Source organism: Papaver somniferum, chromosome 6 (genome assembly GCF_003573695.1).
Source record: "Papaver somniferum cultivar HN1 chromosome 6, ASM357369v1, whole genome shotgun sequence".
Classification (NCBI taxonomy): domain Eukaryota; kingdom Viridiplantae; phylum Streptophyta; class Magnoliopsida; order Ranunculales; family Papaveraceae; genus Papaver; species Papaver somniferum.
Window position 1 is genome coordinate 168,703,773 of NC_039363.1, and position 25,239 is coordinate 168,729,011.

A 25,239-nucleotide genomic window follows, 5' to 3' on the forward strand; every position below is an offset into this window, starting at 1 on the left:
GGAGATCTCAATAAAGATATTATGATGAGTAATTGGAAAATATCCAATCAAGGATAGTCAAATCGACATATATAGTATATATTCCCTAAATGGATATACGATATATATCTTCTTCTAATCAAATAACCTTCTGGCAATTTTACCAATTTATATATCCTTTCCTTATTAGTTCTTTCCTCTGATTTTTTTCTTATTCATAACGCTCTAAATAAAATACCAGTGGAAGATTTTTTATTTATTATTAGTAATTTTTTTTTTTACTCTAAATAACTTCCAGAAATCAAAAGATAAATTGAAGGGAGTAAATCACGAGGCAGCAGATCCTCTGGTGCCGGATTAGTACCTGTCCCTCTGTCCCCACCTATCAAGGCGGTTTTAATTTCAAAGTTATATAGTAACCATACAAATGTTCTTCAATTCATTCATTCATAGAAGAAAGAAAGGCTTCTTTTTTTTCTTCTTCTATCAAGGAAACATAGATTTCTGATTTATGTTTCAGTTTGGGTGCTGCTGAAAAGGTATTCGTTTCGAAACCCCAGATCTATTTGTTCTTCATAGAACAAAGTATATTTTCGTTACTCAATGATGGAACAAAGTATCATTGTTTTGGTACAATTGCATGATTAGGGGTTTTATTGATTTTTGGGCTTTTGATTCCAGGATTCACTATTAAGGTTATTCTCCATCTCTACAACGAAAAGGGTGGATTTTTACTCAATCTCTTCTTAGTTTTTCTTTTATCGCTCTTTCAATTCAACTGCGGGATTTTAATTTCAGGGATTTTTGGTTTCAGGGTCACTGTGAAGAGAAGAGCTGATGGTAATAACTAAACTAATCAAACCTATTTTTGATTCTTCATTTTTGATCATGATTTTAGGCATTCTAGAGTTTAATTTCAAGTTTAGTTTTGGACTTCTGGGTATGTTTTTATTTGATCTTATGGTTACGTCTATGTGGGGTTGGCTGTTGGCAGTGGACAGGGGCGGAAGCACAGCAAGACTTCCCCTGCATTGTCGAAGTGTTTAGTCTTTGCCAGTTCTGTGTAAATTAGGATCATGCACTTTAGTTGTTTGTGGAAATGCCCACGAGAGGGCAGTTGCAAGGGTGGGGGTTCTTGCTCGACCAATAATTGGTAGAGAATACAAGGAATGCTTTAGTGGAAATCATAATACTGGTAATTGTTTCCTGTAGCTTTATAAAATGAATGTGAAGTTGATAATCAGCCACAATTTGGGGAGCTATATGAGTACTGTTTTTCTCGAACTCTGCTCACTGTATTAGGCTAGCAGATAGCAATTCTTTTGTACTTTTGAATGAGACGAATATGTATAACATGTGTGCAATTTGATCTAAGAATCTCACTGAAATACTTAAATATTGGGACAACTACTAATTATGGTTCGTTTGCAATAGTGTTGGAGTAATCTAATTTTACTGCTTTATAGGTATCCATCAAAGAAGTGCATTAAGGAATCGCTGCCCCATATTTGTTGGAAACAGCAGTCGTCGTTAAAGAGAATAAGAGTGCCCGAAAAAGAACATGATGTACAGTTTTGCTATTAGGACTTTCCGATGTTCTTTTAAGAGGTAATCTTTTCTCTTTGCTGGTGAGCAATATTTTTTTCCAACCCCCCCTAGTCTTGAATCCTGGTTCCGCCACTTGCAGTGGATGCTTGGGTGGTGGTTGTGAGTGGTGAGGACAGTTGCAGTATATGAAAATCAAGAGTGGTTGAAATTGTACAGCCTGATTTTTTCATGTATTGCAATGGTAGTACTTGTTAGATGGTATTCGTGATGTTTCTTGGACGTGGGATATTGTGTTGTATCGGTTTGATATATATAGATTAATGAGTTTTTGATTGATCGTCAGGGAGAAGCTAATGATGGCTAAAGAATACCTGCGCAAAGGGTAAGAAACTTACTGTTGTTTACTTTTATTATATGTGCTACATTGATCTTCTGTTTGTCATGTGTTGTAATCTTGTTTCACCTCATCAATTAGTGTTGTTGTAATTTGAATCATTTGTCCTACTTAATGCTTTAACAACAAAACTTCTTGTATTTCTAACAAGGCATGCAATTATCAAGTATTTACCCCCTGGATTTTCCTATTGTGCGTGCAGTTAGTGTATCAAAACCTTCATACCCATCCTCCAAATCAGAGTCGGACTTGTTGATTGGGACAAGTTAAGAGGCAGTAATAATATTTTCTAACTCTGATCCATGTCTTTTTGCTTTCTTTTGTGATGTAAATTACCTGTTGACACATTGTTCCCTATACTGTGTTAGTTTCTACACATTTGTTTCATGTCGTTGCTGATATGCTTGTTGGTTTGAAGGTCAATGACTCGGTTGTGATATAGGTAGAGAAAGGAATTCATAATGTTGATGATGATGCCAAGCCGACATGTCTTGTTCAAGTTTGTGTAGCATCTATATGCTTGACTATGTGTTGTGATATAGTATAAATAATGTGCATTACCTTGTCCTGAATTTTCGTGCAGTACTACATTAAATTGAGCTGATTTTGCTGAATTTTCTTTTAGTTAAGTGGAAATATGAAGTACAGAAACTTGGCTTTTGGTTAGACCTCATATTACCTTGTAGTACGTCTTGAGATGCTTCTCTTTTAGCTTATGCACCCTTAACACTGTACATCTACATGTCTTGCATATATAAAATAAAAGATTCGACTATGTTCATTTGGAATTGAAGATTTTCCAATTTTAAGACTGAATTAATCTTTTTATCTTTTTGGTTTTAATTTAAGCTTCATTCCCGAGATCTCCCAACAGTGAAGGAGGATCTTATGACGTCAATGGAAAAGAGTTACGCCCATCCTTGGGTTGGACCTCAGAGATGGGTTGGACTGCACCCATATCCAAGGTGATTTTATATCGTTCATCTTTACATTAGATACCCCATATGAATAGTACTACTTCTATGTTAGTAACCAAATAAACCTTTTATGATATCTGCATGCAAGTACTGTACTCAAATATCATGATTGATTTCAGTAGAGTTCATTTTAATATCTATCTTATGGTTGGTATGTTGGTTATCTGTCTGCCTATTTAACCTTATTATTATGCAACAATGCATCAGAGGAATACAGGATGAGTTGGCGAATGAAAATGCAGAAACATCCAATCTAAGAAACAAGCTTGACTGGATAACTTTATGAGTGCATTTATTTACGGTTGGGTTTGCAAAGTGAGATTATTGGCATTGATTGAATATTATTTTCTCAGGGGATTCATGCCTTGAGGGCTCAACTGGAAGCAGCAAAATATGATGTGATTAAGTATTGCACTGGTACACCGTACACTCGTCTTTGTCTCTATGGTCGGTTGTCAGTAACTTAACTTAGAAACTAGAAAGTGAACAGATTCTGAGATCTTCCTGAGTACTTTTTAGATTTTAATATTTTGGTTATTTTTGTTGTAGGACTGAATACGATGATAGATGTGTGAATATTTTCTCAGCTGAAGGGAGAGTGTTTCAAGTTTAAGCTATTAAGGTAAACAACAAAACAGTAAAGACGTATTTCTATTACTTTGAGTCAGTCGATCAAGTTTTTCATGGATTATTTCTTGCACAAATTGATCGATGAAATTGAGTCGGAGATCTCAACAAAGATATCATGGATGATTAATCGGAAAATATCCAATTAAGGACAGTCAAATTGACATAGGATATATTTGTATTCCCTAAATGGATATTTTCTTCTAATCAAATAACCTTCTGGCAGTCATGATATTAATGGTTATATATCCTTTCGGACCTTTCCTTATTAGTTCTTTTATGTGATTTCTTTCTTGTTCACGACGCTCTAAATAAAATACCAGTGGGAGATTTTTTATACCTGGCATTTTTAGGGGCGACCCAAAAGGAATTAGGGGTGACACTAAAAGATAAAAAAGGTCACCTAAACGTAATTCTAAGCTACCTCTTATCTCTGATTGTTCGAAATGGCCAATACGCCCTTATATAATCGGGAGCATACACCACAATCGGTAGGTTAGAGGTGAATCGGTAGGTTAAATTGGAACTGTACCTACCGATTATAGTGTAGATATTTCGGCTAATAATACCTTTTATAATCGGTAGGTTATCCAACATATATGACTACCGATTATAAGTTGCCCAAAAATGAGTTTTTTTCTAAAATCCTTCATGTATTGAATTTTGAAACCTGGTATAATCGGAAGGGAATACAACTTAACAACCTACCGATTATAAGGAGTCCCAGATCGAACCCTTGCCATATTCCATAGGTTTTGAGTGTACACAGCCAGCCATAACCACTTGGTTCGTGTTTTGGACGCAGCGTTAATCGAGAGTTAAATATATTACAAAACCTACCGATTATAAGTTGCCCCAAAATGAGTTTTTTCTAAAATCCTTCATGTATTGAATTTTTAAACCTGCTACGATCGGAAGGGAATACAACTTAACAACTTATCGATTATAAGGAGCCACGGATCGAACCCTTTCCATATTCCATAGGTTTTGAGTGTACACAACCAGCCATAACCACTTGGTTCGTGTTTTGGATGCAGCGTTAATCGAGAGTTAAATATATTACAACACCTACCGATTATAAGTTGCCCCAAATTCAAATTTTGAAAGCTACCATAATCGGTAGATATGCTAAATACAATACCTACCGATTATTGGTTTCTCCACATTCAACTTTCGTCAAATTAGCCGTTGGAGTTTTTGGGAAAAACAAAAAGAGCCCTTGGACCCTAAACCTATATAAAGAAACTCATATCTATCACCCCAATTGCACTAAACTCTTTCCTCTCTTCAGTTTTAATTTTCATAACAAAAAACATGGATATTACTTTTGCCGAAGAAGAAGATTGTGCTATTTATAGAGCGTGGGTTGTGGTAACTGCTCATGATCAAGTTCACAAGCTCCACAAATCGGAATCCGAAGAGCAGATATGGAACCGTATCTTAATGGTATTTGAGGCCTTAGATGGTAATCGAATTCGAAGATCATAAACGAACTAAATCGGTAGTGTAATCTAATTAATAACCTTCCGATTAGCTATTTACAATCTGGTACAGTGTAGCTTCCGATTATGTAAGGGCATTAACGTATTCTCCGCGTTTTTGGACATCCCTTAACGTAGTGTATAGGTTGAGAATAAAAACGTCGCCCCTAATTCCTTTTAGGTCGCCCCCAAATGCCAGGTTTTTATACTATTAAGATTTTTTTTTCTTATTATTAGGTTTTCTTTTTTTACTCTAAATAACTACCATGATATGGCTTCACAAAAAAAAAAAAAAAAACTACCATGATACGAATGTGTTCAGTTTTTGGAAAAGAAATCAAAAAATTTAATAATTCAAGGAAGTAAATCGGAATAACAAGACCTTGTTTGTTTGTTGTTTGTTTGCCGCTGACTCGGCATGGATTTGATACAATAATCAAAGGTAGGCCTATCAATCTATGGCTGTTGTTTTGCTAAATAACTTTGGTTTGCTATTAATTTGAAGAAATTTTAATGAGAATCAAACTTTCACTCGTTCATTTTATTATTTATTTTTACTTCATACATAATACAACTGCAAATAGCCTTGCAATAATGAAAGATTTATATTGGCGCCATAATATCCCCAAGCTGCAGGTTTACATCACCTGATAGGAACAACTTCATTCTGACCCTGGATGTACATGTTTGCCCTCATCGGCACTGGGATGCCCATGTTCATGCACTTCTTTCTTAGGCTGATGTTTATGGCTCTGATTCTTAAGAACATATTTGGAGATGCCTCTAGCCATATTAACAAGGGAATCTACACTGATAAGAGGAGAAACTTTCTTCGCAAGTTCATCGTCGTTGATTTCATATTTTGTAGTCGATTTGATAGTGCATGAATCACAACCAACTTTCTCAATGATATGGAAGCTATCCATATAGAATGTTACCCCCATGTCTAAGTATCCTCCTTCAATCTGTTGCACTTCTCAAACACACCTGGAAGTAAATCGACGATCAGTTTAGGAAGATTAGGAGAGCTATAAACTTCCCATACATCGTCTGCTGATGCATTCACGTCGAATTCGTTCATAAGCTCATACCTCATTTTTCCTTGCAAAGGTTATCTTATTAGGCCGTATCTACGTATATTATTCTGTTTTGATGGATGTGTTCTGCTCTCGTAAAATATTGTGCTATTTATAGTGTAGTTGTCATGCTCAAACTGATTGAACAATTGGGAAGATGCATTTTTATCTTCATACTTTTTTCTTTTGAAGCATATTTTCGTACTTGATTATTTCACGGCTGTTAATGGGGGTGCTAATTTGCTTGGGGGTGTACCAACCCAAAAGCAAATTGTTGTTTTGTCTTATTTGTAAAGTGATACACCCCAAGTAATTTGGTACCCCTATTAGCAATCTGGGATTATTTTCACAAAAGTAACACGACAATGTTTAAAGTATATCGGCCTGAAAAAAGTGTAAATTGTTTAAGCACATGGTCATGGTTAGATCGCCAGCACAAGAGCGTTTACCGACTAGTCAAGTGCGTTGAGAATTTACTGACTAGTCAAGTGCGTTGAGAATTTACCGACTAGTCAAGATAACCGGGTTCTATGCTGTCAAGTAAGTTTGTAATGAAGATGCCTTTGATGATATGTTAGTTAAATTTGCGAGTTCCATGCGCTGGAAGTTTAAACCCTGAGATATGTTATTCCAATTGGTACGAACTGGATATTATTATTAACAAACACTCCAGTCATTTTTTGAAATCAGGCTATAATCAACTGCTCCCTGATATATAGAGATTTTGGAGGAAGAAGTAAAGACTCCCAGTATCCAGCACAAGAAAAGAAGATGAGACGCAACAAAACACATAAAAATACATTGTAGTGAAACATCAAACACAAGGCCCTAGATCACACGTTTATTTTTGAGCCCTTGCTTACCAGCCAAACATCACATTTGCATGTTTGTTTTATGGTTAATTAATAGAAAAGCAAGTGGACTTTCTTAAACACTACCAATGCAAACACGAGTACAATCTTTCTTTTGATGGTCCTGCTGCCATAAGCTCATAACTTTAGCTCGATGACACCTTATACATCCCCTTATTATCTGCAAAACCAAACAAACAGAATAATAAACTTCTTACTCATTTTAAGTACCAAATGTGAATTCCAAGAACAGTAATGATAACCAGAATAAAATGCCTGTTAGTTTGCGTTTCAATGATTCTACTTCTAGGGTGTGTTAAAGATCTTCCTCTCGTTACCTTTTTTTTAGATGCAAATTTGCTGGTATTAAGAAACACAAACACAAATAAAACGGAAAATACTGCATAGCTCATACACAGTTGCACCAATGCTTGGTTATAACCCTTGTAACCTGCACCGAAATAATTTCAGACAACAGTTAGTAGAATAACCCTAAAGGCTACACTTCCCGGGAATTGTGAAGTTGATTCGCGTACCACATCAGTCTTTATATAGACATGCATATTTTTTTCACAAATTTCGATCTGGGTTCCATGGTGGTGGTGACTTCAATTTCCCAACATACCGACTTCAAACAGTAGTCAAGTGAAATCATCTGAACTTTCACAAGGAGCAGCATTCCCTGTACTATAATTTCCAATTGGAACATGCTATAAATAAATATTTAGCTGGGGATGCCTATTTTTCTCATTACTAGCTTTTTGTAATATTTTAGTTATGCTCATATCTTGAGTAACCTACGCATAATCAGTATCTTTTTTGATGCCCATGCAAAATATTCTCAGTTCAATTCAACCTTTCTTTCTCTCTCATCTCAACAAAAGGAAGAAGTAAATCTTACTAATTGTCATCGAAGACAAAAAGGACCGAACAAATTGATGAGAGTTGGCTCTATTACTTGATGAATTGTATATACGCACACAACTACATAGTGTTTGTATATATGGTTGCTGCTATCTGGGATTGCCTACATAGTATGTAATCTGACATGATAGGAACCAATTTCAAGATATGATATTGTGAGCATACCTCTTACAGTTGCAGTAGTTATAGAAAACGAAGCTAAACCTTATTCTTAAAAGATTACATCACATACACAAAGGTATGTTGCACAGCCGAAAACATGGGATGAGTGCATGCATCTAGCAAGGGAAGGTGCAAGTCTTAACTCAAGAAACAAGTCTCTACATAGTATGTAATCTGACATGATTGGAACCAATATCAAGATTTGATATAGTGAGCATACCTCTTACAATTGCAGTAATTATAGAAAACGAAGCTAAACCTTATTCTTAAAAGATTACGTCACTATGTAGCACAGCCGAAAATGTGGGATGAGTGCATGCATTTAGCAAGGAAAGGTGCAAGTCTCTAACTCAAGAAACAAGGGTCAAAACTAGTTAATACCATAGTGTAGTGCCCTCAGACCAGCTTCTGACATTCATTGACAGTTGAAACTAGAGGGTCTCATTGCAGGCCATTATGCCTCCCATCACGGGATATTAAGAAAAGTGGACCGATAAGAAAATAAGTTATGGAAACCCACGCAACCGCTCGTCAACGTGAATTTTCCATCATTGCACAATGAAGAGTGCCATATATTACTAGATAATAAATTAAGAACAATAATTCAAGAGCTAACCTGCAATTGCAATGTGAAATCCTTGCAGAGCTGATACAATCACATCTTCCTCTTCGGTTCTTTAGCTCAAATACCCAGTCTTTGCTCATAATAACCTCTTGTCCCATGGCAGTTGATTTCCTGATGCCCCCAGATCTCATAGCTATAAAAGTCATTCACAGTGTTTGAGCAAAGGAGTTTTCATAACAAGCCTGTGAGCAACCTTCAGGAAAGAGAGAGAGGAAGGAAGAGATAAAGGTGGAGAGAGACGGACAGAGGGATTGATAAGAGATGGTGGTGGTGGTGATTCAAGGCTTGTGACGAAAACTCCACGCAACTGTTCAACAAAGCGAATTTATCATCATTGAGCAAAAAATGACTTAACTAGGTCAAATATTGCATGCAGATCTTTGTCAAAGACAAAATTCATCCAGAATTTATGGGTCTGAAATATCAGTTTCTCTTAAAGCAAATTAAAACCTAAAAATAGATACAACATAGTAACAAGCTTACGTCAAGGCGCTCGTATATTTGGTATATTTGTCCTGATTCAATTAATTTAATATGCATCTCTTTCACATGCGTCTGATCTGTCGTTTAGAATACTAGCACTCCAACTCAGCTGATTTGTTTTTCAAACTTACACGCATGTCATTTGGACTCTGTAGACACAAACCACTGCAAGGAAAAAAATCAAGCTTCATAATGCCAACCATGACTAGGGATGTGTCATATAAAATGCTAGAAGCTTATGACTACGACAAATAGGTAACAAACTGAGACTCGATGAGTGACACTGATTTCCAATTTTTTAATGCCCTCAGATCGTGTAGCATCTGACATTCATTGGCAGTATAGGCAAAAGATTATCATTAAGAGGCTTCACACATCTCACGTTAATGATAATAAAAAATAATAAATGAGGAGGAGAAGAAGAAGAAAAAAGATGATGATGACGACAATGATGATGAAGTGGAGAATGTAAAAGCTCTTAACGACAACTGCTCGTCAATGTGATATTTCCATCATAGGGCTACAAAGTTTACCAAATAGTGCGTGAAAATAAAGGAGCGGCACTAGAAGAAGCAAAAGACAAATATAAGACATCAAAATGGTATATCAAACATGTAGTGTATAAACCTTGCCTGGTAAATGCAATGCCCAAGTAGAATACACTTATGCTGGATACACTGAAAATCTAAAGAGGATCAACACAAAATTCTCCTAAAGGAAGTAAATATTCAGTGTAATTATACACAGTATAGTAGGAGATGGAGTTTCAACTCAATCTTAAATGCAAGTTTAATCCGAACTTAATTATTGTGTAGTCTATCTGTTATAGTATATGGTAAATGTTTATTGGGAGTGAACACATATCTATTTATCTACTTCCTCGTTCTTTCCATAGGGTAAAAACACGGTGCAATCTAACAAATTTAAGAATCATGGAAATCTACGCTAGAGATCTCTAAGCCGTAACCAAGTAGACACATACATACAAACTTGTAGTCTCAACTCAATTGATAGATATTAAGCAAAATCAAAGTCTCAATGAAACATTTAGTTTTCTGTTGACATTACCCTCATTACTTTTTAGATCTTAGCCTGAGTCTACTGGTGAGTAAATTCAATCTTCAACTTTAAGATCCATGTCATCTTGAAAAGGAGCTAAGTTTAATGGTTTCAAACAGATACTAGTAATTTTCGCCAAATGGTTTAGAGAAACACATCTGACTACTTGATAAAAAAAAGGTGAACATGGTGGTCCCCTCCATCACTATACAAGATTTGAAAAATTGAAAATAAATCTTATAAAATCTTCTGCCTGTCATGGTATAGCAAGAAGGTGAAAAAGAATTCCCAAAACTATTTAGCGCAAAAAGCTTGATTCAAGATTCCGTTCAAGCATTCCCTTTAACCACAGGTTGAATCTAGGGAACAGGCAACGGTTTTTCAAGTTGAATCCTCAATTTGAATGACCACTAGACTCAGCCTTAGAATGCTAGAGAACAGTACCATACCAACTGATAAAATAAATAAATGACACCCTCGGATTTCATATAATAAATCATTCGCAGTATTGGCAAAGAGTTTTCATAAAAATCCTTTTGTCGCCACCATTTTAGAGAGAGATAACAGTGGTGATACAAGGCTCATGATGAAAGCTCCATGCAACTGTTCAAGAAAATCATCTAAACTATCACAGGGAAGCGGCATTTGCGGCCTTCCATTTCCCTTTGGAACATGCCATCTATATACTTAAGTGGGAATGCTTATTTCATTGCTAATTTTTGTAGTACTTTACTAATGTGCATATCTTGGAATTTGGACAACTGATGTACTCGTAAGTTTCTTGAGAAAATAACTTTAACTGCCAATAAAATTTCAACAGAACATCAAACCACACAAAATGTCTTCTCAGCTTGCTAACAGAGCTAGTTTACAAGACAAAGATCAAGACCGTGGCTGTTCATGTCAAAGATCTTTCATAAAACAAAAACTACTTCCATACCCAAAATAGACACATAAAGACAAAAAGCATACCCCACTCGAGTAAAGACTTGATTCAATCAAATGAGCACAATCAAAAGTCCAATGAACTTTATATTTGTATTCTAGATTCTTAGAATGCAAGAGAATAGTTCCACAACATCATTGAAGATCTACGAAACGACAATGTAGTTGATGCCCTCAGATCTCATAGCTATAATAAATCATTCACAGTATATCAGCAAATGAGTTTCCATAACAAGCCTGTCATCAACCTTCAAGAGCGAGAGAAAGGAAGAGACGAAGAGAGAGAGAGAGAGAGAGAGAGAGAGAGAGAGAGAGAGAGAGAGAGAGAGAGAGAGAATAAGAGATGGTGGTTGTGGTGATTCAAGGCTTGTGATGAAAACTCCATGCAACTGTTCGATAAAGTGAGTATTCCTTCATTAGGCAAAAATGTCTTAGGACTCTTAACTAGGTCAAACATTGCATGCAGATCTTTGTCAAAGACAAAATTCATCCAGAGATTACAGATTTGAAATATAAATTTCTCTTAAGCTAATTAAAAAACTAAAAGTATATACAACTTAGTAACAAATTTATGTTGTGATGCAAGCGCTTACATTTGGCCTGATTCGATTTATTTGATCTGCATCTCTTCCATATACAAGTTGAGTTTGATCTTCCCTTTGAAATACTAACACTTCCACTCTCTTTCTGGACATATCTTGGCAGAGTACTCAGAGTCTCAGACAGCTATTACCTTTTTCAAACTTACACCCATGTCACTTGGATTCTGTAGACATAAAACACTGAAAGGAAAAAAATCAAGCTTCATGCTCACAATGAACTAACTGCTTAATTCATTTGAACGAACAACATTAGAAATATTTATCAGTTCCGAGACACTACTAACATGTCAACCAAATGATGGTGTGAGCCGTAACACATCTCAACCACAACTTAGGACGCATTATGTAAAATGCTAAAGCATATGACTATGATGCCAAGTCAAACCAATCAAACTGAGACTCGATAAGTAACACTGATATCCGATTTCTAATGCCCTCAAATTGTGTAGTATCAGACACTCATTGCTCAGTGTAAGCTAAAGGTTATCATTAAGAGCCTTCACACATCTCGCCATAATAATAATAAACAAGAAGAATGATGATGATGATGATGATGATGACGATGAAGAAGAAGAGGAAGAGGAGAATGTAAAAGCTCTTAATGAAACTTCTTGCAACTGCTCATCAATGTGACTTTTCCATCATAGGGCAATGGAATTTACCAAATAGTGTGTGAAAATAAAGGTGCAGCACAAGATGAAGCAAAAGATAGATATGCGACATCAAAATGGTAAATTAAACATAGAGTGGAAAAAAACCTTTCCAATTTTGGTAAATGTAAAGCACAGGTACAACACACTGGATATACTGAAAATCTCAAGAGGATTTTAAACACAAAATTGTTCTAGAAAAAGCAAATATCCTGTAAAAGTGTAGCATTGTACCCAGTATAGTAAAGAGTCATGGAAATCTCTAAACACATAAGCAACACTGCATACAAACTTGTTATTTCAACTCCATTAAACGGAAAAAAAAAAATATTAACATTTTTACTTCTAGATTCTCAGAATGCAAGAAAAAAATTCCAAATCTTGAACAGAAAAAGTAAACAATGATGCCCTCAGATCTCATAGCTATAATAAATCATTCACGGTATTAGCAAAGAGTTTTCATAACGAGTCTATCATCACCACCTTGTAGAGAGAGAGATGCAGGGAGAAGAAGAGATGAAGAGAGATAGAAAAAAAGGAGAAGAAACGGGAGAGGAAAGAGATGAAGAGAGAGACGGAGAAAAGACGGTGGTGGTGGTGATTCAAGGCTCATAATGGAAGCTACATGCAACTGTTCAGGAAAATGAGTTTTCCATCATTGGGCAAAAAATCTTTCACCAGATAAAAAAATTCACACAAAATTCACAGATAAGAAACATCAATTTCTCATAACAATTTAAGACCCTAGGAATACATGCAACTTACCAGAGAAACAAATTAGATGCTTAAAAAAAATAAAAAATAAAATTAGGGTTTATCTACATATTAGCAGAACGGACCATTCAGATAAACTTGATGAGTCAAGCCGCAAATTGTACCCAATCCTCCCTATCTCATTGCTATAGAAATTCATTGAGACTTGTAGCATCATGCAGAGAGATGACTATAATTGAAACCCTAGTAAACAACACAACCAGTACAGAAATGGCGGAATACCCAAGAGATTTATTAGATCGAAGAAATCCTAGTAAAATTGTAATGTCACTTATGTAGGCATGCCCCTCGGACACATCAGCCCCACTTAACCCTCCCTGAGCAGGTCCAGCCACAAGTCTCAATTCATCATGTCAATATGATTTTGCTGGGTTTGATACTGATTTTGGATCACAAAACAAAATTTTCAGTTATGATCTAAATTTAGGGCATGGGTTAATATTTTTGCCACTAAGTAGGCTTCAAATGACGGGGTATATCTATTAGTTAGGATAATACCGTCTAATCTCCATAAATAAATAATTTTGGATCACAAAAAATATGTTCGTTTAACGAGGTTATTTATCTATTTAGATTTTTTTTTCTTTTTAATTTTTTTTGTATACGCTATAAAGTTGTGATAGACGTCGAACATCTTTTAAATTTATCGATCCTAACAAGTATATACGGTTATGGAATCACCTACCAGTGAAGAAATTACTGAGCCCGTAATAAATGATGAGAATGATCCTTGAACCATGTAATAGCAGTGTAATATCAAGTGAGGCCATAGGCGGAGCCAAGAGTTGGCTAACCCTGATTCTAGCCCCTAAATTTCTAAAATCTTCTACTAAGCCCTTGTTTTGACACACTAATGTGTGTTTAGCCCACCAAGCATACATAATTTGTCCACTTGGGAGGTTTTTGTACCACATTTCTATCCTATTGCATATACAAAATCAATCAGTATAATAGAGCTTATGTAGGGTTAATCATTTTAATAATTCAAATGTAACAATAACAAATATAAAAAAAATGCAAAAACTACGTACACGCAATTTGGGGATATCAAAACTAATTGGGGATAGAGAATTTGGATCCAAATATCAAATCAGAGTCACCCCTTATTTAAGTACTAGAACTTGGCCCGTGACGTAACAACACGGCCACGAAAAATAAGTGAAAAAATTATTTTGACCGGTGTTATACTGTTATTCATTTGTTGTTACTATTTAAAGTGACAACTGCTCTTCATACACTTTGATTATTATGTTTTCTTTTGTATTTGACGGAGCTTATTTTAACACCTAAAAAATTAAGCACAACTTGTAAAATATAATGTTATTTGTGTCATAACGACATCGAATAAACATTGCACACTACTATATTGACTAATTGTGATACCACCACCAGAACCACCCATTGCCACCACGGGCTCCGTGCACCGCCACTCACAAATATCACCCTGATTACCCATAATATCTATTGATGTAATTATTAACATAGTTGTTATCTATTGAGTGGGAGTACATATTCATTTAAATAATTAATAAGATATTTATCATGGGAGATTAATAAAATATTTATTATGAGAAATTAATGAGATAATAATGATGTGCAAAGATTAAGACCGTTAGATATGAATTTCTAACTTTCAATCATAGACGTCACTTATAAACACTTACTTAAACAACCATTGACTTATCTTCTCCCTAAACAAATCTTGAGGATGATACTATAAACAATTGATAAATTAAGGATCATCAAGGAAATAAGGTTGAGCGAAATCATGTTTTTGGATTTAATTTCTTTTGTCTCTTTAGTCTATCACTAATTCCCAAATTTATTTCTGATTTAGGTTTGCTCAAAAGTGGAGAACTAAAGTTTTTAAGTCCATTCCTCCTTCTAGATGTGAGTGAGAAAAACAATTGTTTAGTTTTATGGGAATGTAGGTTTTTTATTTTTAGTCTATCAAATTTCTCCACTTTGTTTTTGATTTTTGGAATGGGAAAAGGAGAATATATAATTCATTATTTCCAAATTAAAGCGTGTATTCATGGGATTGACCACATAGGTGGATTTATCAATCGGGAGGGCAAATCAAAATCTCTCTTTATGTTAACTTACTTAGTTAAACTTTGTTTTAGCTATGATATAACTCGTGTCATAACCGTGCGACTTAGTAATAAGTTAATTTATTGTGTATTGATTTTGATTTGTACCGTTCGTTTGCAGTTATTATTTTAATTATCATGTATTTTTACCGAGTTTATGTTATCATTAAAACGATCAATAAGGTTAATCAATTTGTGGCGAAACATTATTAACAAAATATATTACTTTCACCAACACCCATCACATCCAAAATATCACATGATACCACTTCTTTCCCCCACATCACCGTTGCTTCCATCCCCAACCACCGGACGTATTTTTCATTTTTTTAATCACAAACGTCATGAGAAAAGTTTATATTGAACAAACTTAAGTCGTCAATAAATTTATTTCACTATTTTTTTTATTCCATTGGTTTGTTTTTATTAAATTCTCTTTTATATTCTAATCAATTTTATTTAATACTAAAAGGCACGAACTCCGTCGCCAGTAAACGGTGAAACGCCTGTAATATCCATACACATGTCTTTGTCGTTCTCCCAGTTGAGCACCAGGATATCAGCTGGGCGAAGATCCTTATTATTCTCTGACACCAAACCCAAAGAAACTTCTTTGCGCGCTGGAACACCGGCTTTGATAAAATAATAATTTATTATTTTATATATATAATAACAATATATTAATTTTAATTCTTAGTTTTAATAATATCCTTGGAAAAAATGAGAATTTCCATATTAAAAACTAAATTAAAGTATCTTAGGATAAATACAGAAATAGATTTTTCAAAGTCTAAAATATAGAAGAAAAAAAACATAAATGGAAATAATTTTAGAACGACATGCACTTGTTTTTAAAGTAATAAATCTTATTAGTTTCCATGAAAAAATATTTTTATAAAGATTTTTTTTGTAATTCAAGAATGTGATTCCGGGTCTTAAGAGTGCACTACGAACTATTAAGGATGAAATACAGCTGGATTTGAACTTCAAAGAAAAACAAACAACATTGAATCATATTTTGAGAAAACTTTATGTGTATGAAAATTATTTTTATTTTCTAATGAAATTATTATTTTATTTTATATAATAATTGGGACCTATTAATGTAAGGGAACTTTTGAAATGTATTATATTATAGTTTTATCAAATTTATTATTTTAGCACCAAAAACACGAGTCGGGACTGAGAAATTTTATTATTTTAGCAAGACTATTATATTATCGAGTATTATTTTAAAAAAAGTTTGATTGTACAATCATTAGTAATTGAGTTCAGATATGCATAACAACTTTGGTTGAATATAGCGTTCATAGGAGATCTGTATCGGAGATTAAAGATAATGATGGTCAAAATCACCAGTCATGGAAGAGAATGAATTTGTCAAACTATTTGGGTGATTAATAAATCGAGGAAGCAAAAATAAATTTTATCTTCCTAGTTGTAAACGAGATCTTGTTTATGGCTTAAGACGGCTACAGAGGAGGGGTCGGAATTCTCTGTTTTAAATTATTTGCTCCCTCTTTTCTACCTCCCTACGATTACGGGTATTATATGGATTCCCCGATAACTCGCGGATTATTCGTGATTGCCAGCAATTCACCGCACTAATTCATAGCATATTTTAACACGCTTTAACACATTTCCAGTTTTTTAAAGTTTTCACACTTAAAATATAAGAGCTCCCAAGAGAACAAATTCAAATATTATATAAAAAAAATCAAAACTTTTCCTTTATTTAAAATAAACTCAATACGCAATGCACCATATCAAGTGCATGAAACAAATAGATTATTTTACCATATTAGTAATGGCAAGAGAAATTCCAGTCAGCTGAAAGAAATCGCCATTTTGTTTGGTCAATGGAGAAGGCAAAGCGGGACCAAGAAGAACTTCCTCAAACTCATATTCACACAGAATTGAAGCTTCCATGGCAGCACTCATTTGTATATTTGCACTACTGAAATCTTTAGTTTTAAAACTTGCAGTAGCTTTTTTAACAGAACGAATAGCACCCCGATATTCATGTAAACAACTCCTTATGGATGACTTTGCAATCGGTTGTGTTTTTCGGTCTTTCAAGAGTTGAGCGATATAAGAATGAACAGAAGTTGCATTTTGTAGACATGTCTGCATTGATATTATTCCGAGTCCACGAAGATCAGCATCTTTACTCTTAGGGTTTGCCATCAGAGATGCGACACAGAAATCATATTCAACTTTGAACTCTTTGACTGGAGGCGTGTTTTTGGAAGCATTCTTGCATACATCCTTAATTAAATCACCATTTACATTATGAAAGTTGAGAACAAGAAAAACAATGAAGAAGGAGGGTAATGAGAATGATGGATTCATCTTTTTGTTTGAACTTTTGTCAAATATGGTCTTTTATTTTTCCCCTCTCTGTAGAAAAACTGTGACAATCTTCTAGGTCGATATTTATCTACATCTATAAACCAAATTTGCTATATTTAAGGCTAAATTAATAAGGTATTAAAGAGGTAAAATTGGTATGACCACTATTTAAGAGTTGGAGATCTCAATAAAGATATTATGATGAGTAATTGGAAAATATCCAATCAAGGATAGTCAAATCGACATATATAGTATATATTCCCTAAATGGATATACGATATATATCTTCTTCTAATCAAATAACCTTCTGGCAATTTTACCAATTTATATATCCTTTCCTTATTAGTTCTTTCCTCTGATTTTTTTCTTATTCATAACGCTCTAAATAAAATACCAGTGGAAGATTTTTTATTTATTATTAGTAATTTTTTTTTTTACTCTAAATAACTTCCAGAAATCAAAAGATAAATTGAAGGGAGTAAATCACGAGGCAGCAGATCCTCTGGTGCCGGATTAGTACCTGTCCCTCTGTCCCCACCTATCAAGGCGGTTTTAATTTCAAAGTTATATAGTAACCATACAAATGTTCTTCAATTCATTCATTCATAGAAGAAAGAAAGGCTTCTTTTTTTTCTTCTTCTATCAAGGAAACATAGATTTCTGATTTATGTTTCAGTTTGGGTGCTGCTGAAAAGGTATTCGTTTCGAAACCCCAGATCTATTTGTTCTTCATAGAACAAAGTATATTTTCGTTACTCAATGATGGAACAAAGTATCATTGTTTTGGTACAATTGCATGATTAGGGGTTTTATTGATTTTTGGGCTTTTGATTCCAGGATTCACTATTAAGGTTATTCTCCATCTCTAAAACGAAAAGGGTGGATTTTTACTCAATCTCTTCTTAGTTTTTCTTTTATCGCTCTTTCAATTCAACTGCGGGATTTTAATTTTAGGGATTTTTGGTTTCAGGGTCACTGTGAAGAGAAGAGCTGATGGTAATAACTAAACTAATCAAACCTATTTTTGATTCTTCATTTTTGATCATGATTTTAGGCATTCGGGGTTGGCTGTTGGCAGTGGACAGCGGCGGAAGCACAGCAAGACTTCCCCTGCATTGTCGAAGTGTTTAGTCTTTGCCAGTTCTGTGTAAATTAGGATCCTGCACTTTAGTTGTTTGTGGAAATGCCCACGAGAGGGCAGTTGCAAGGGTGGGGGTTCTTGCTCGACCAATAATTGGTAGAGAATACAAGGAATGCTTTAGTGGAAATCATAATACTGGTAATTGTTTCCTGTAGCTTTATAAAATGAATGTGAAGTTGATAATCAGCCACAATTTGGGGAGCTATATGAGTACTGTTTTTCTCGAACTCTGCTCACTGTATTAGGCTAGCAGATAGCATTTCTTTTGTACTTTTGAATGAGACGAATATGTATAACATGTGTGCAATTTGATCTAAGAATCTCACTGAAATACTTAAATATTGGGACAACTACTAATTATGGTTCGTTTGCAATAGTGTTGGAGTAATCTAATTTTACTGCTTTATAGGTATCCATCAAAGAAGTGCATTAAGGAATCGCTGCCCCATATTTGTTGGAAACAGCAGTCGTCGTTAAAGAGAATAAGAGTGCCCGAAAAAGAACATGATGTACAGTTTTGCTATTAGGACTTTCCGATGTTCTTTTAAGAGGTAATCTTTTCTGTTTGCTGGTGAGCAATATTTTTTTCCAACCCCCCCTAGTCTTGAATCCTGGTTCCGCCACTTGCAGTGGATGCTTGGGTGGTGGTTGTGAGTGGTGAGGACAGTTGCAGTATATGAAAATCAAGAGTGGTTGAAATTGTACAGCCTGATTTTTTCATGTATTGCAACGGTAGTACTTGTTAGATGGTATTCGTGATGTTTCTTGGACGTGGGATATTGTGTTGTATCGGTTTGATATATATAGATTAATGAGTTTTTGATTGATCGTCAGGGAGAAGCTAATGATGGCTAAAGAATACCTGCGCAAAGGGTAAGAAACTTACTGTTGTTTACTTTTATTATATGTGCTACATTGATCTTCTGTTTGTCATGTGTTGTAATCTTGTTTCACCTCATCAATTAGTGTTGTTGTAATTTGAATCATTTGTCCTACTTAATGCTTTAACAACAAAACTTCTTGTATTTCTAACAAGGCATGCAATTATCAAGTATTTACCCCCTGAATTTTCCTATTGTGCGTGCAGTTAGTGTATCAAAACCTTCATACCCATCCTCCAAATCAGAGTCGGACTTGTTGATTGGGACAAGTTAAGAGGCAGAAATAATATTTTCTAACTCTGATCCATGTCTTTTTGCTTTCTTTTGTGATGTAAATTACCTGTTGACACATTGTTCCCTATACTGTGTTAGTTTCTACACATTTGTTTCATGTCGTTGCTGATATGCTTGTTGGTTTGAAGGTCAATGACTCGGTTGTGATATAGGTAGAGAAAGGAATTCATAATGTTGATGATGATGCCAAGCCGACATGTCTTGTTCAAGTTTGTAGCATCTATATGCTTGACTATGTGTTGTGATATAGTATAAATAATGTGCATTACCTTGTCCTGAATTTTCGTGCAGTACTACATTAAATTGAGCTGATTTTGCTGAATTTTTTTTTAGTTAAGTGGAAATATGAAGTACAGAAACTTGGCTTTTGTTTAGACCTCATATTACCTTGTAGTACGTCTTGAGATGCTTCTCTTTTAGCTTATGCACCCTTAACACTGTACATCTACATGTCTTGCATATATAAAATAAAAGATTCGACTATGTTCATTTGGAATTGAAGATTTTCCAATTTTAAGACTGAATTAATCTTTTTATCTTTTTGGTTTTAATTTAAGCTTCATTCCCGAGATCTCCCAACGGTGAAGGAGGATCTTATGACGTCAATGGAAAAGAGTTACGCCCATCCTTGGGTTGGACCTCAGAGATGGGTTGGACTGCACCCATATCCAAGGTGATTTTATATCGTTCATCTTTACATTAGATACCCCATATGAATAGTACTACTTCTATGTTAGTAACCAAATAAACCTTTTATGATATCTGCATGCAAGTACTGTACTCAAATATCATGATTGATTTCAGTAGAGTTCATTTTGAATATCTATCTTATGGTTGGTATGTTGGTTATCTGTCTGCCTATTTAACCTTATTATTATGCAACAATGCATCAGAGGAATACAGGATGAGTTGGCGAATGAAAATGCAGAAACATCCAACCTAAGAAACAAGCTTGACTGGATAACTTTATGAGTGCATTTATTTACGGTTGGGTTTGCAAAGTGAGATTATTGGCATTGATTGAATATTATTTTCTCAGGGGATTCATGCCTTGAGGGCTCAACTGGAAGCAGCAAAATATGATGTGATTAAGTATTGCACTGGTACACTGTACACTCGTCTTTGTCTCTATGGTCGGTTGTCAGTAACTTAACTTAGAAACTAGAAAGTGAACAGATTCTGAGATCTTCCTGAGTACTTTTTAGATTTTAATATTTTGGTTATTTTTGTTGTAGGACTGAATACGATGATAGATGTGTGAATATTTTCTCAGCTGAAGGGAGAGTGTTTCAAGTTTAAGCTATTAAGGTAAACAACAAAACAGTAAAGACGTATTTCTATTACTTTGAGTCAGTCGATCAAGTTTTTCATGGATTATTTCCTGCACAAATTGATCGATGAAATTGAGTTTCCATGATACTGAGTGATTGAATTATGAATTAACTGATAGTACATAGTGTCACTGAGAAACGCCCATGAGAACTGATATTTTTCTCCTAAAGTTACTTGTGTCTGTAAGTTGGATCATGTAGTTTATTAGTCTGCTTTCTCTTCAGAGTTCAACTCTAATTACTCTTTCCCTCCTAAATCAATGTAGGTAGAGCACTGGCGAAGGCCTGTGTATGCAAATATTCAGTAATTCATTCAGTTCCAGCCCACAGTTGATGTTGCTGCTCTTCCCGATGATCTTTATGGATGCCGTCACTCTATTACCGATGGTCTCATGATCGAGGAGCACTGATGTCATGATTGTTGGTAAGATCCCTGTTGTTGCTGGATACGGAGATGTTGGAAAGGGTTGTGGTTCTGCAGTTCTGCTCTCAAGCTGGTGCCCAGGTGATGATCACTAAAATTGATGAAATTTTTAGGACTTGTAGCACTTCTTTGTAAGAAAGCTTGGACTTGTAAATTAGGAGTTGAATCCTTTTGTATGATTTTGAATTAAATTTATGAGTACAATTTAATGTAATGGAATTGTCATCTTGTATGGATGAATAAGGTTATAGATTTGTCATTTTAATTTTAGTGTTTGAATTTGAATTGTCATTTGATTTTTCATCTAAATTTAGATTTGAATTTCAGTGCAATCCGAGTTTCAATTAACTGCAGTTTGAGTTTGAATCAGAATTATTCAGCCGAGTCAGAATGGCTGCAGTCAGCCTGCTAGATCTGACTCGGTTTTTTTAATGTTTAGATAGAATAAATCCAGGACGCTGTCTGAATGTCTTGCTTAGTGACAGCCCGAAAGTATCGTAGATGAACTACAACTTGAAAGTGTCGTTCCAGAAAAAGACACTGAATCTGCGGCACTTTTAGCTGCACCTCGAAAGTGTCTTATAACTCGCTTATACAACACTTTCAGACTATCTTAAATCGGACTTTTTCCACTAGTGACGGGTGCCATGTGTCTTCATTATTGTTTTTTTTTAATTGATTGTTAACGGAGTTTATTGATAACTAGTTAAAAAGAACAAAAATTAAAAAGATTAAGTTATGTCTTCGTCTTCTCTCTATCTTCCCGATCGTAGGATCTAGATTTAACTTCACAAATCTTGTTCATAAGACAAAAGATAAGCAATTTAATAAAATCAATCACAGGAGATCAACACAGGTGAACTGCGATCTTTTTCATCAAAAAAGAAAATACAGTAAAAATAAAATCAATTCAGAGATGAAACACAAAATCTAACTTGATTATTGTTCATAAACTCAGATGTAAACTTCAAAATTTAAAAAATCCGTAATAGTTAATAATTGGATTTCTTCAGTTGATGAATAATAGTTCTCCCATGTATTTAGGTTGTGCTTTTATTTGCACCTATATTGAATGTTTTCCATACTTCATGAGGGATTTCGTATCGGTAAGTGTAAACCTGGGATTTGAACTCTTCTTCTTTTTTTCTTTTTCCTTCGAAGAAAAACTTGTTCATTTGGATTATTTTCATGTTTTCAATTAAAGAATATGCATAATATTTACTTACACGGAGAAATTTCAGTGATGGACGGAAAGTTAACGTTGTTAAAGTAGCGGCACGTGGCATCCATTGATAGGGAGGTACAGAGGGATAGGGGCTAATTGGGTACCGGAGATCTGCGCCCAGGGTTCAGATCTTCTATCCCAAAATTTACCTGTCTCCATATCCCTACTAATAAAAGAATGACATGTGTCTTAGTTGAAACAAACCAAATTAACTATATTTTGGTGGTTACACAAAATAAGGAAATCGTATATATTTAAAAAGGAAAATTTTTTGGTTGGTCCTGGGCCCATATAGTTATTTATAGTAGGGTCCAACCGGAATTTTCTTTTATCTGGAGGTCCAAAATTAATTGAAAACATTGAAATGACCATAATACCCTCTACTACCAAACGTGTGCGTGTCTACACCCTTATTATATTGAGTACATATCTGCTGCACTGCTTACAAATTTGAGTACATATCATATATACTTATATATTCCAGTACATATCTTCTGCACTGCTTACAAATTTGAATATGTATCTTCTATACTACATTGCTTATAAATTCGAGTACATATCTGCTACACTGCTTACAAATTCGACAATATATCTGTTGCTTATAAATTCGAGTAAATATTTGCTGCACTGCTTACAACCTTGTTATATCGAGTACATATCTGCTACATTGCTTATAAATTCGAGTACATGTATGCTGCACTGCTTACATAAATTGAGTACATATATGTTATATTGCTTACAGAATTTGAGTACATATCAGTTTAACCTCACACTCAGGCGATCCAATGTCACTGGATTTTAACCTTCAATATCAATTTCACTGCATTCAAATGGGCGTTCATACTGATATCAACACCTGCAACAATTCAATGAATTCATAAGTCAGTATTCGATGTATGTACTGCTAGATGATAACTTTAAGTGAATACAACAAAATCAAAGCAGTTGTTTCAGTACTCCATATATGTACTGGTGATAAACAAAGAAAAAAGCTATACCAAACTAGCACATATTTCAGTATTTCGCATACGTACTCATGGATCAAACAAAAAAAGTGTCAAAACTCTGAATAAAACAGAATCAGAAGAAGTTCTATCAGTACGTCATATACTTACTGCGTATTCATGAACTAAAAATCAACTGCATGTCAAGAAAAATTGATGAATCGATGAATATAACATAATCAAAGCACATATTTCGGTATTACATATACGCATTAATGGATCGAACCCAAAACCAGTGGAAAAACTCTGGATATAACCGAATCAAAACACATATTTCAGTATAATTTAATGAATCAACGAAAAAAATATAATCAAAACACTTTTACTTTAGTATCCCATATATATACTTCTGGATCAAACAAAAAAAAGTGATGAAAATATAAATAATAACAAAATTGATTCAGCAGTTTTCAGTACGACATATATGTACTGCTGAATCATATAAATTAAGTGATGAATCCATGAGTAAAACAAAATCAAAGCCGATCTAAAACCTAATAAATTAATAAAAAACTGTAAATCATCAAAATCAGTTGGGAATACATCTATAACGATTACCAAAAAGTGATGAAAATATAACTAATAACAAAATTGATTCAGCAGTTTTCAGTACGACATTTATGTACTGCTGAATCATACAAATTAAGTGATGAATCCATGAGTAAAACAAAACCAAAGCCTATCTAAAACACTAATAAATTAATAAAAAAACTGTAAATCATCAAAATCAGTTGGGAATACATCTATAACGATTACCAAAAAGGAAAAAAAAAATATAAAACATCATGAAAATCGATTTGATCCTCATGATTCGGTCGAAAAAACAAATCAAAAAAAAAAAACTAACAAAGAATCAAATAAGATGATTATAAAACATACATGGAACAAACAATCTTCAAAAACCATGTCGAGATTTCGAAGCTGCATCGAGAGGAAAGAGAGAAAAAAATGGATCTGAAAAAATGAGCTCGAGTAGAAATATGAAACTGATTATAAACCTCATAGAGAAGGGGTATTTCGGTGATTTTAAAAATGTACAGAAAAGGTCCCGCACGTGTATGGACCAGAGACTAAAAATTTGGGTCCAATTTTATTGTTTTCTTTTTATTATGGACCTCCAGTTACTGGGCTTTAGTGGGTGGACCTGCCACTAACTAAGAACACCATAATAGTACCTATAGGTAATTCCTACATTTAAAAAATATTCCCTCCGTCCTAGTTTAGATGCAAAAATTGGATTTTGCACAAAGATTAAAAAAATAGAGTGCAATTTTGTGCATACTCCTTTAAATAGCGTGCACAAAACAAAATGATACTATTGGCTCATCTTAACTGTC

The 25,239-nt window shown here is 34.4% G+C and overlaps 3 protein-coding genes and 2 long non-coding RNA genes across 34 annotated transcripts; 2 read left to right on the plus strand and 3 right to left on the minus strand.

The window, feature by feature from the left end:
- Window positions 1-235: 235 nt before the first annotated feature.
- Window positions 236-3,796, plus strand: LOC113290067. Of its 10 annotated transcripts, XR_003331352.1 has the most exons (10): window positions 247-518; window positions 661-702; window positions 794-819; window positions 974-1,174; window positions 1,446-1,587; window positions 1,871-1,909; window positions 2,124-2,197; window positions 2,771-2,886; window positions 3,252-3,315; window positions 3,448-3,796. XR_003331352.1 is itself a non-coding variant. In XM_026539573.1 (9 exons), exons 5-9 carry the CDS (start codon window positions 1,541-1,543, stop codon window positions 3,509-3,511), a joined length of 318 nt encoding a protein of 105 aa, XP_026395358.1. In that variant the 5' UTR covers window positions 237-518; window positions 661-702; window positions 794-819; window positions 974-1,174; window positions 1,446-1,540; the 3' UTR covers window positions 3,512-3,785. The 10 variants fall into 10 exon arrangements, 8 of the variants coding, with proteins under 8 accessions (XP_026395354.1, XP_026395357.1, XP_026395358.1 ...); XM_026539573.1 differs by lacking the exon at window positions 2,124-2,197 and having other exon boundaries at window positions 237-518; window positions 1,871-1,908; window positions 3,252-3,304; window positions 3,448-3,785; XM_026539574.1 differs by lacking the exon at window positions 2,124-2,197 and having other exon boundaries at window positions 239-518; window positions 2,796-2,886; window positions 3,252-3,345; window positions 3,448-3,785.
- Window positions 3,797-5,514: 1,718 nt separating this feature from the next.
- On the minus strand, window positions 5,515-6,202 carry LOC113286400. The gene is made up of 2 exons (XR_003329268.1): window positions 6,098-6,202; window positions 5,515-5,993 (listed from the first exon to the last, which is right to left on the minus strand). It is a non-coding gene; the product is annotated as an uncharacterized LOC113286400 (long non-coding RNA).
- A 632-nt stretch (window positions 6,203-6,834) lies between these two features.
- Window positions 6,835-13,538, minus strand: LOC113290068. Of its 5 annotated transcripts, XR_003331355.1 has the most exons (7): window positions 13,223-13,538; window positions 11,725-11,913; window positions 9,128-9,292; window positions 8,636-8,951; window positions 7,470-7,620; window positions 7,272-7,384; window positions 6,835-7,114 (listed from the first exon to the last, which is right to left on the minus strand). It is a non-coding gene; the product is annotated as an uncharacterized LOC113290068 (long non-coding RNA). The 5 variants fall into 5 exon arrangements; XR_003331357.1 differs by lacking the exon at window positions 7,470-7,620 and having other exon boundaries at window positions 11,725-11,897; XR_003331353.1 differs by lacking the exon at window positions 7,470-7,620.
- Window positions 13,539-16,936: 3,398 nt separating this feature from the next.
- LOC113286401 (putative invertase inhibitor) lies at window positions 16,937-17,669 on the minus strand. Its single transcript, XM_026535034.1, has one exon. The coding sequence runs from the start codon at window positions 17,600-17,602 to the stop codon at window positions 17,039-17,041; it is 564 nt and encodes a 187-aa protein (XP_026390819.1). The 5' UTR covers window positions 17,603-17,669; the 3' UTR covers window positions 16,937-17,038.
- A 343-nt stretch (window positions 17,670-18,012) lies between these two features.
- On the plus strand, window positions 18,013-21,945 carry LOC113290069. 17 transcript variants are annotated; one of them, XR_003331363.1, is made up of 10 exons: window positions 18,056-18,297; window positions 18,440-18,481; window positions 18,573-18,598; window positions 18,681-18,881; window positions 19,153-19,294; window positions 19,578-19,616; window positions 20,476-20,591; window positions 20,958-21,021; window positions 21,154-21,226; window positions 21,516-21,945. XR_003331363.1 is itself a non-coding variant. In XM_026539580.1 (8 exons), the coding sequence occupies exons 3-7, from the start codon at window positions 19,248-19,250 to the stop codon at window positions 21,177-21,179; spliced, it is 321 nt and encodes a 106-aa protein (XP_026395365.1). In that variant the 5' UTR covers window positions 18,013-18,297; window positions 18,440-18,598; window positions 19,153-19,247; the 3' UTR covers window positions 21,180-21,226; window positions 21,516-21,945. The 17 variants fall into 17 exon arrangements, 6 of the variants coding, with proteins under 6 accessions (XP_026395365.1, XP_026395363.1, XP_026395366.1 ...); XR_003331362.1 differs by having other exon boundaries at window positions 18,059-18,297; window positions 18,440-18,453; XR_003331360.1 differs by having other exon boundaries at window positions 18,049-18,297; window positions 18,440-18,598.
- Window positions 21,946-25,239: the final 3,294 nt, after the last annotated feature.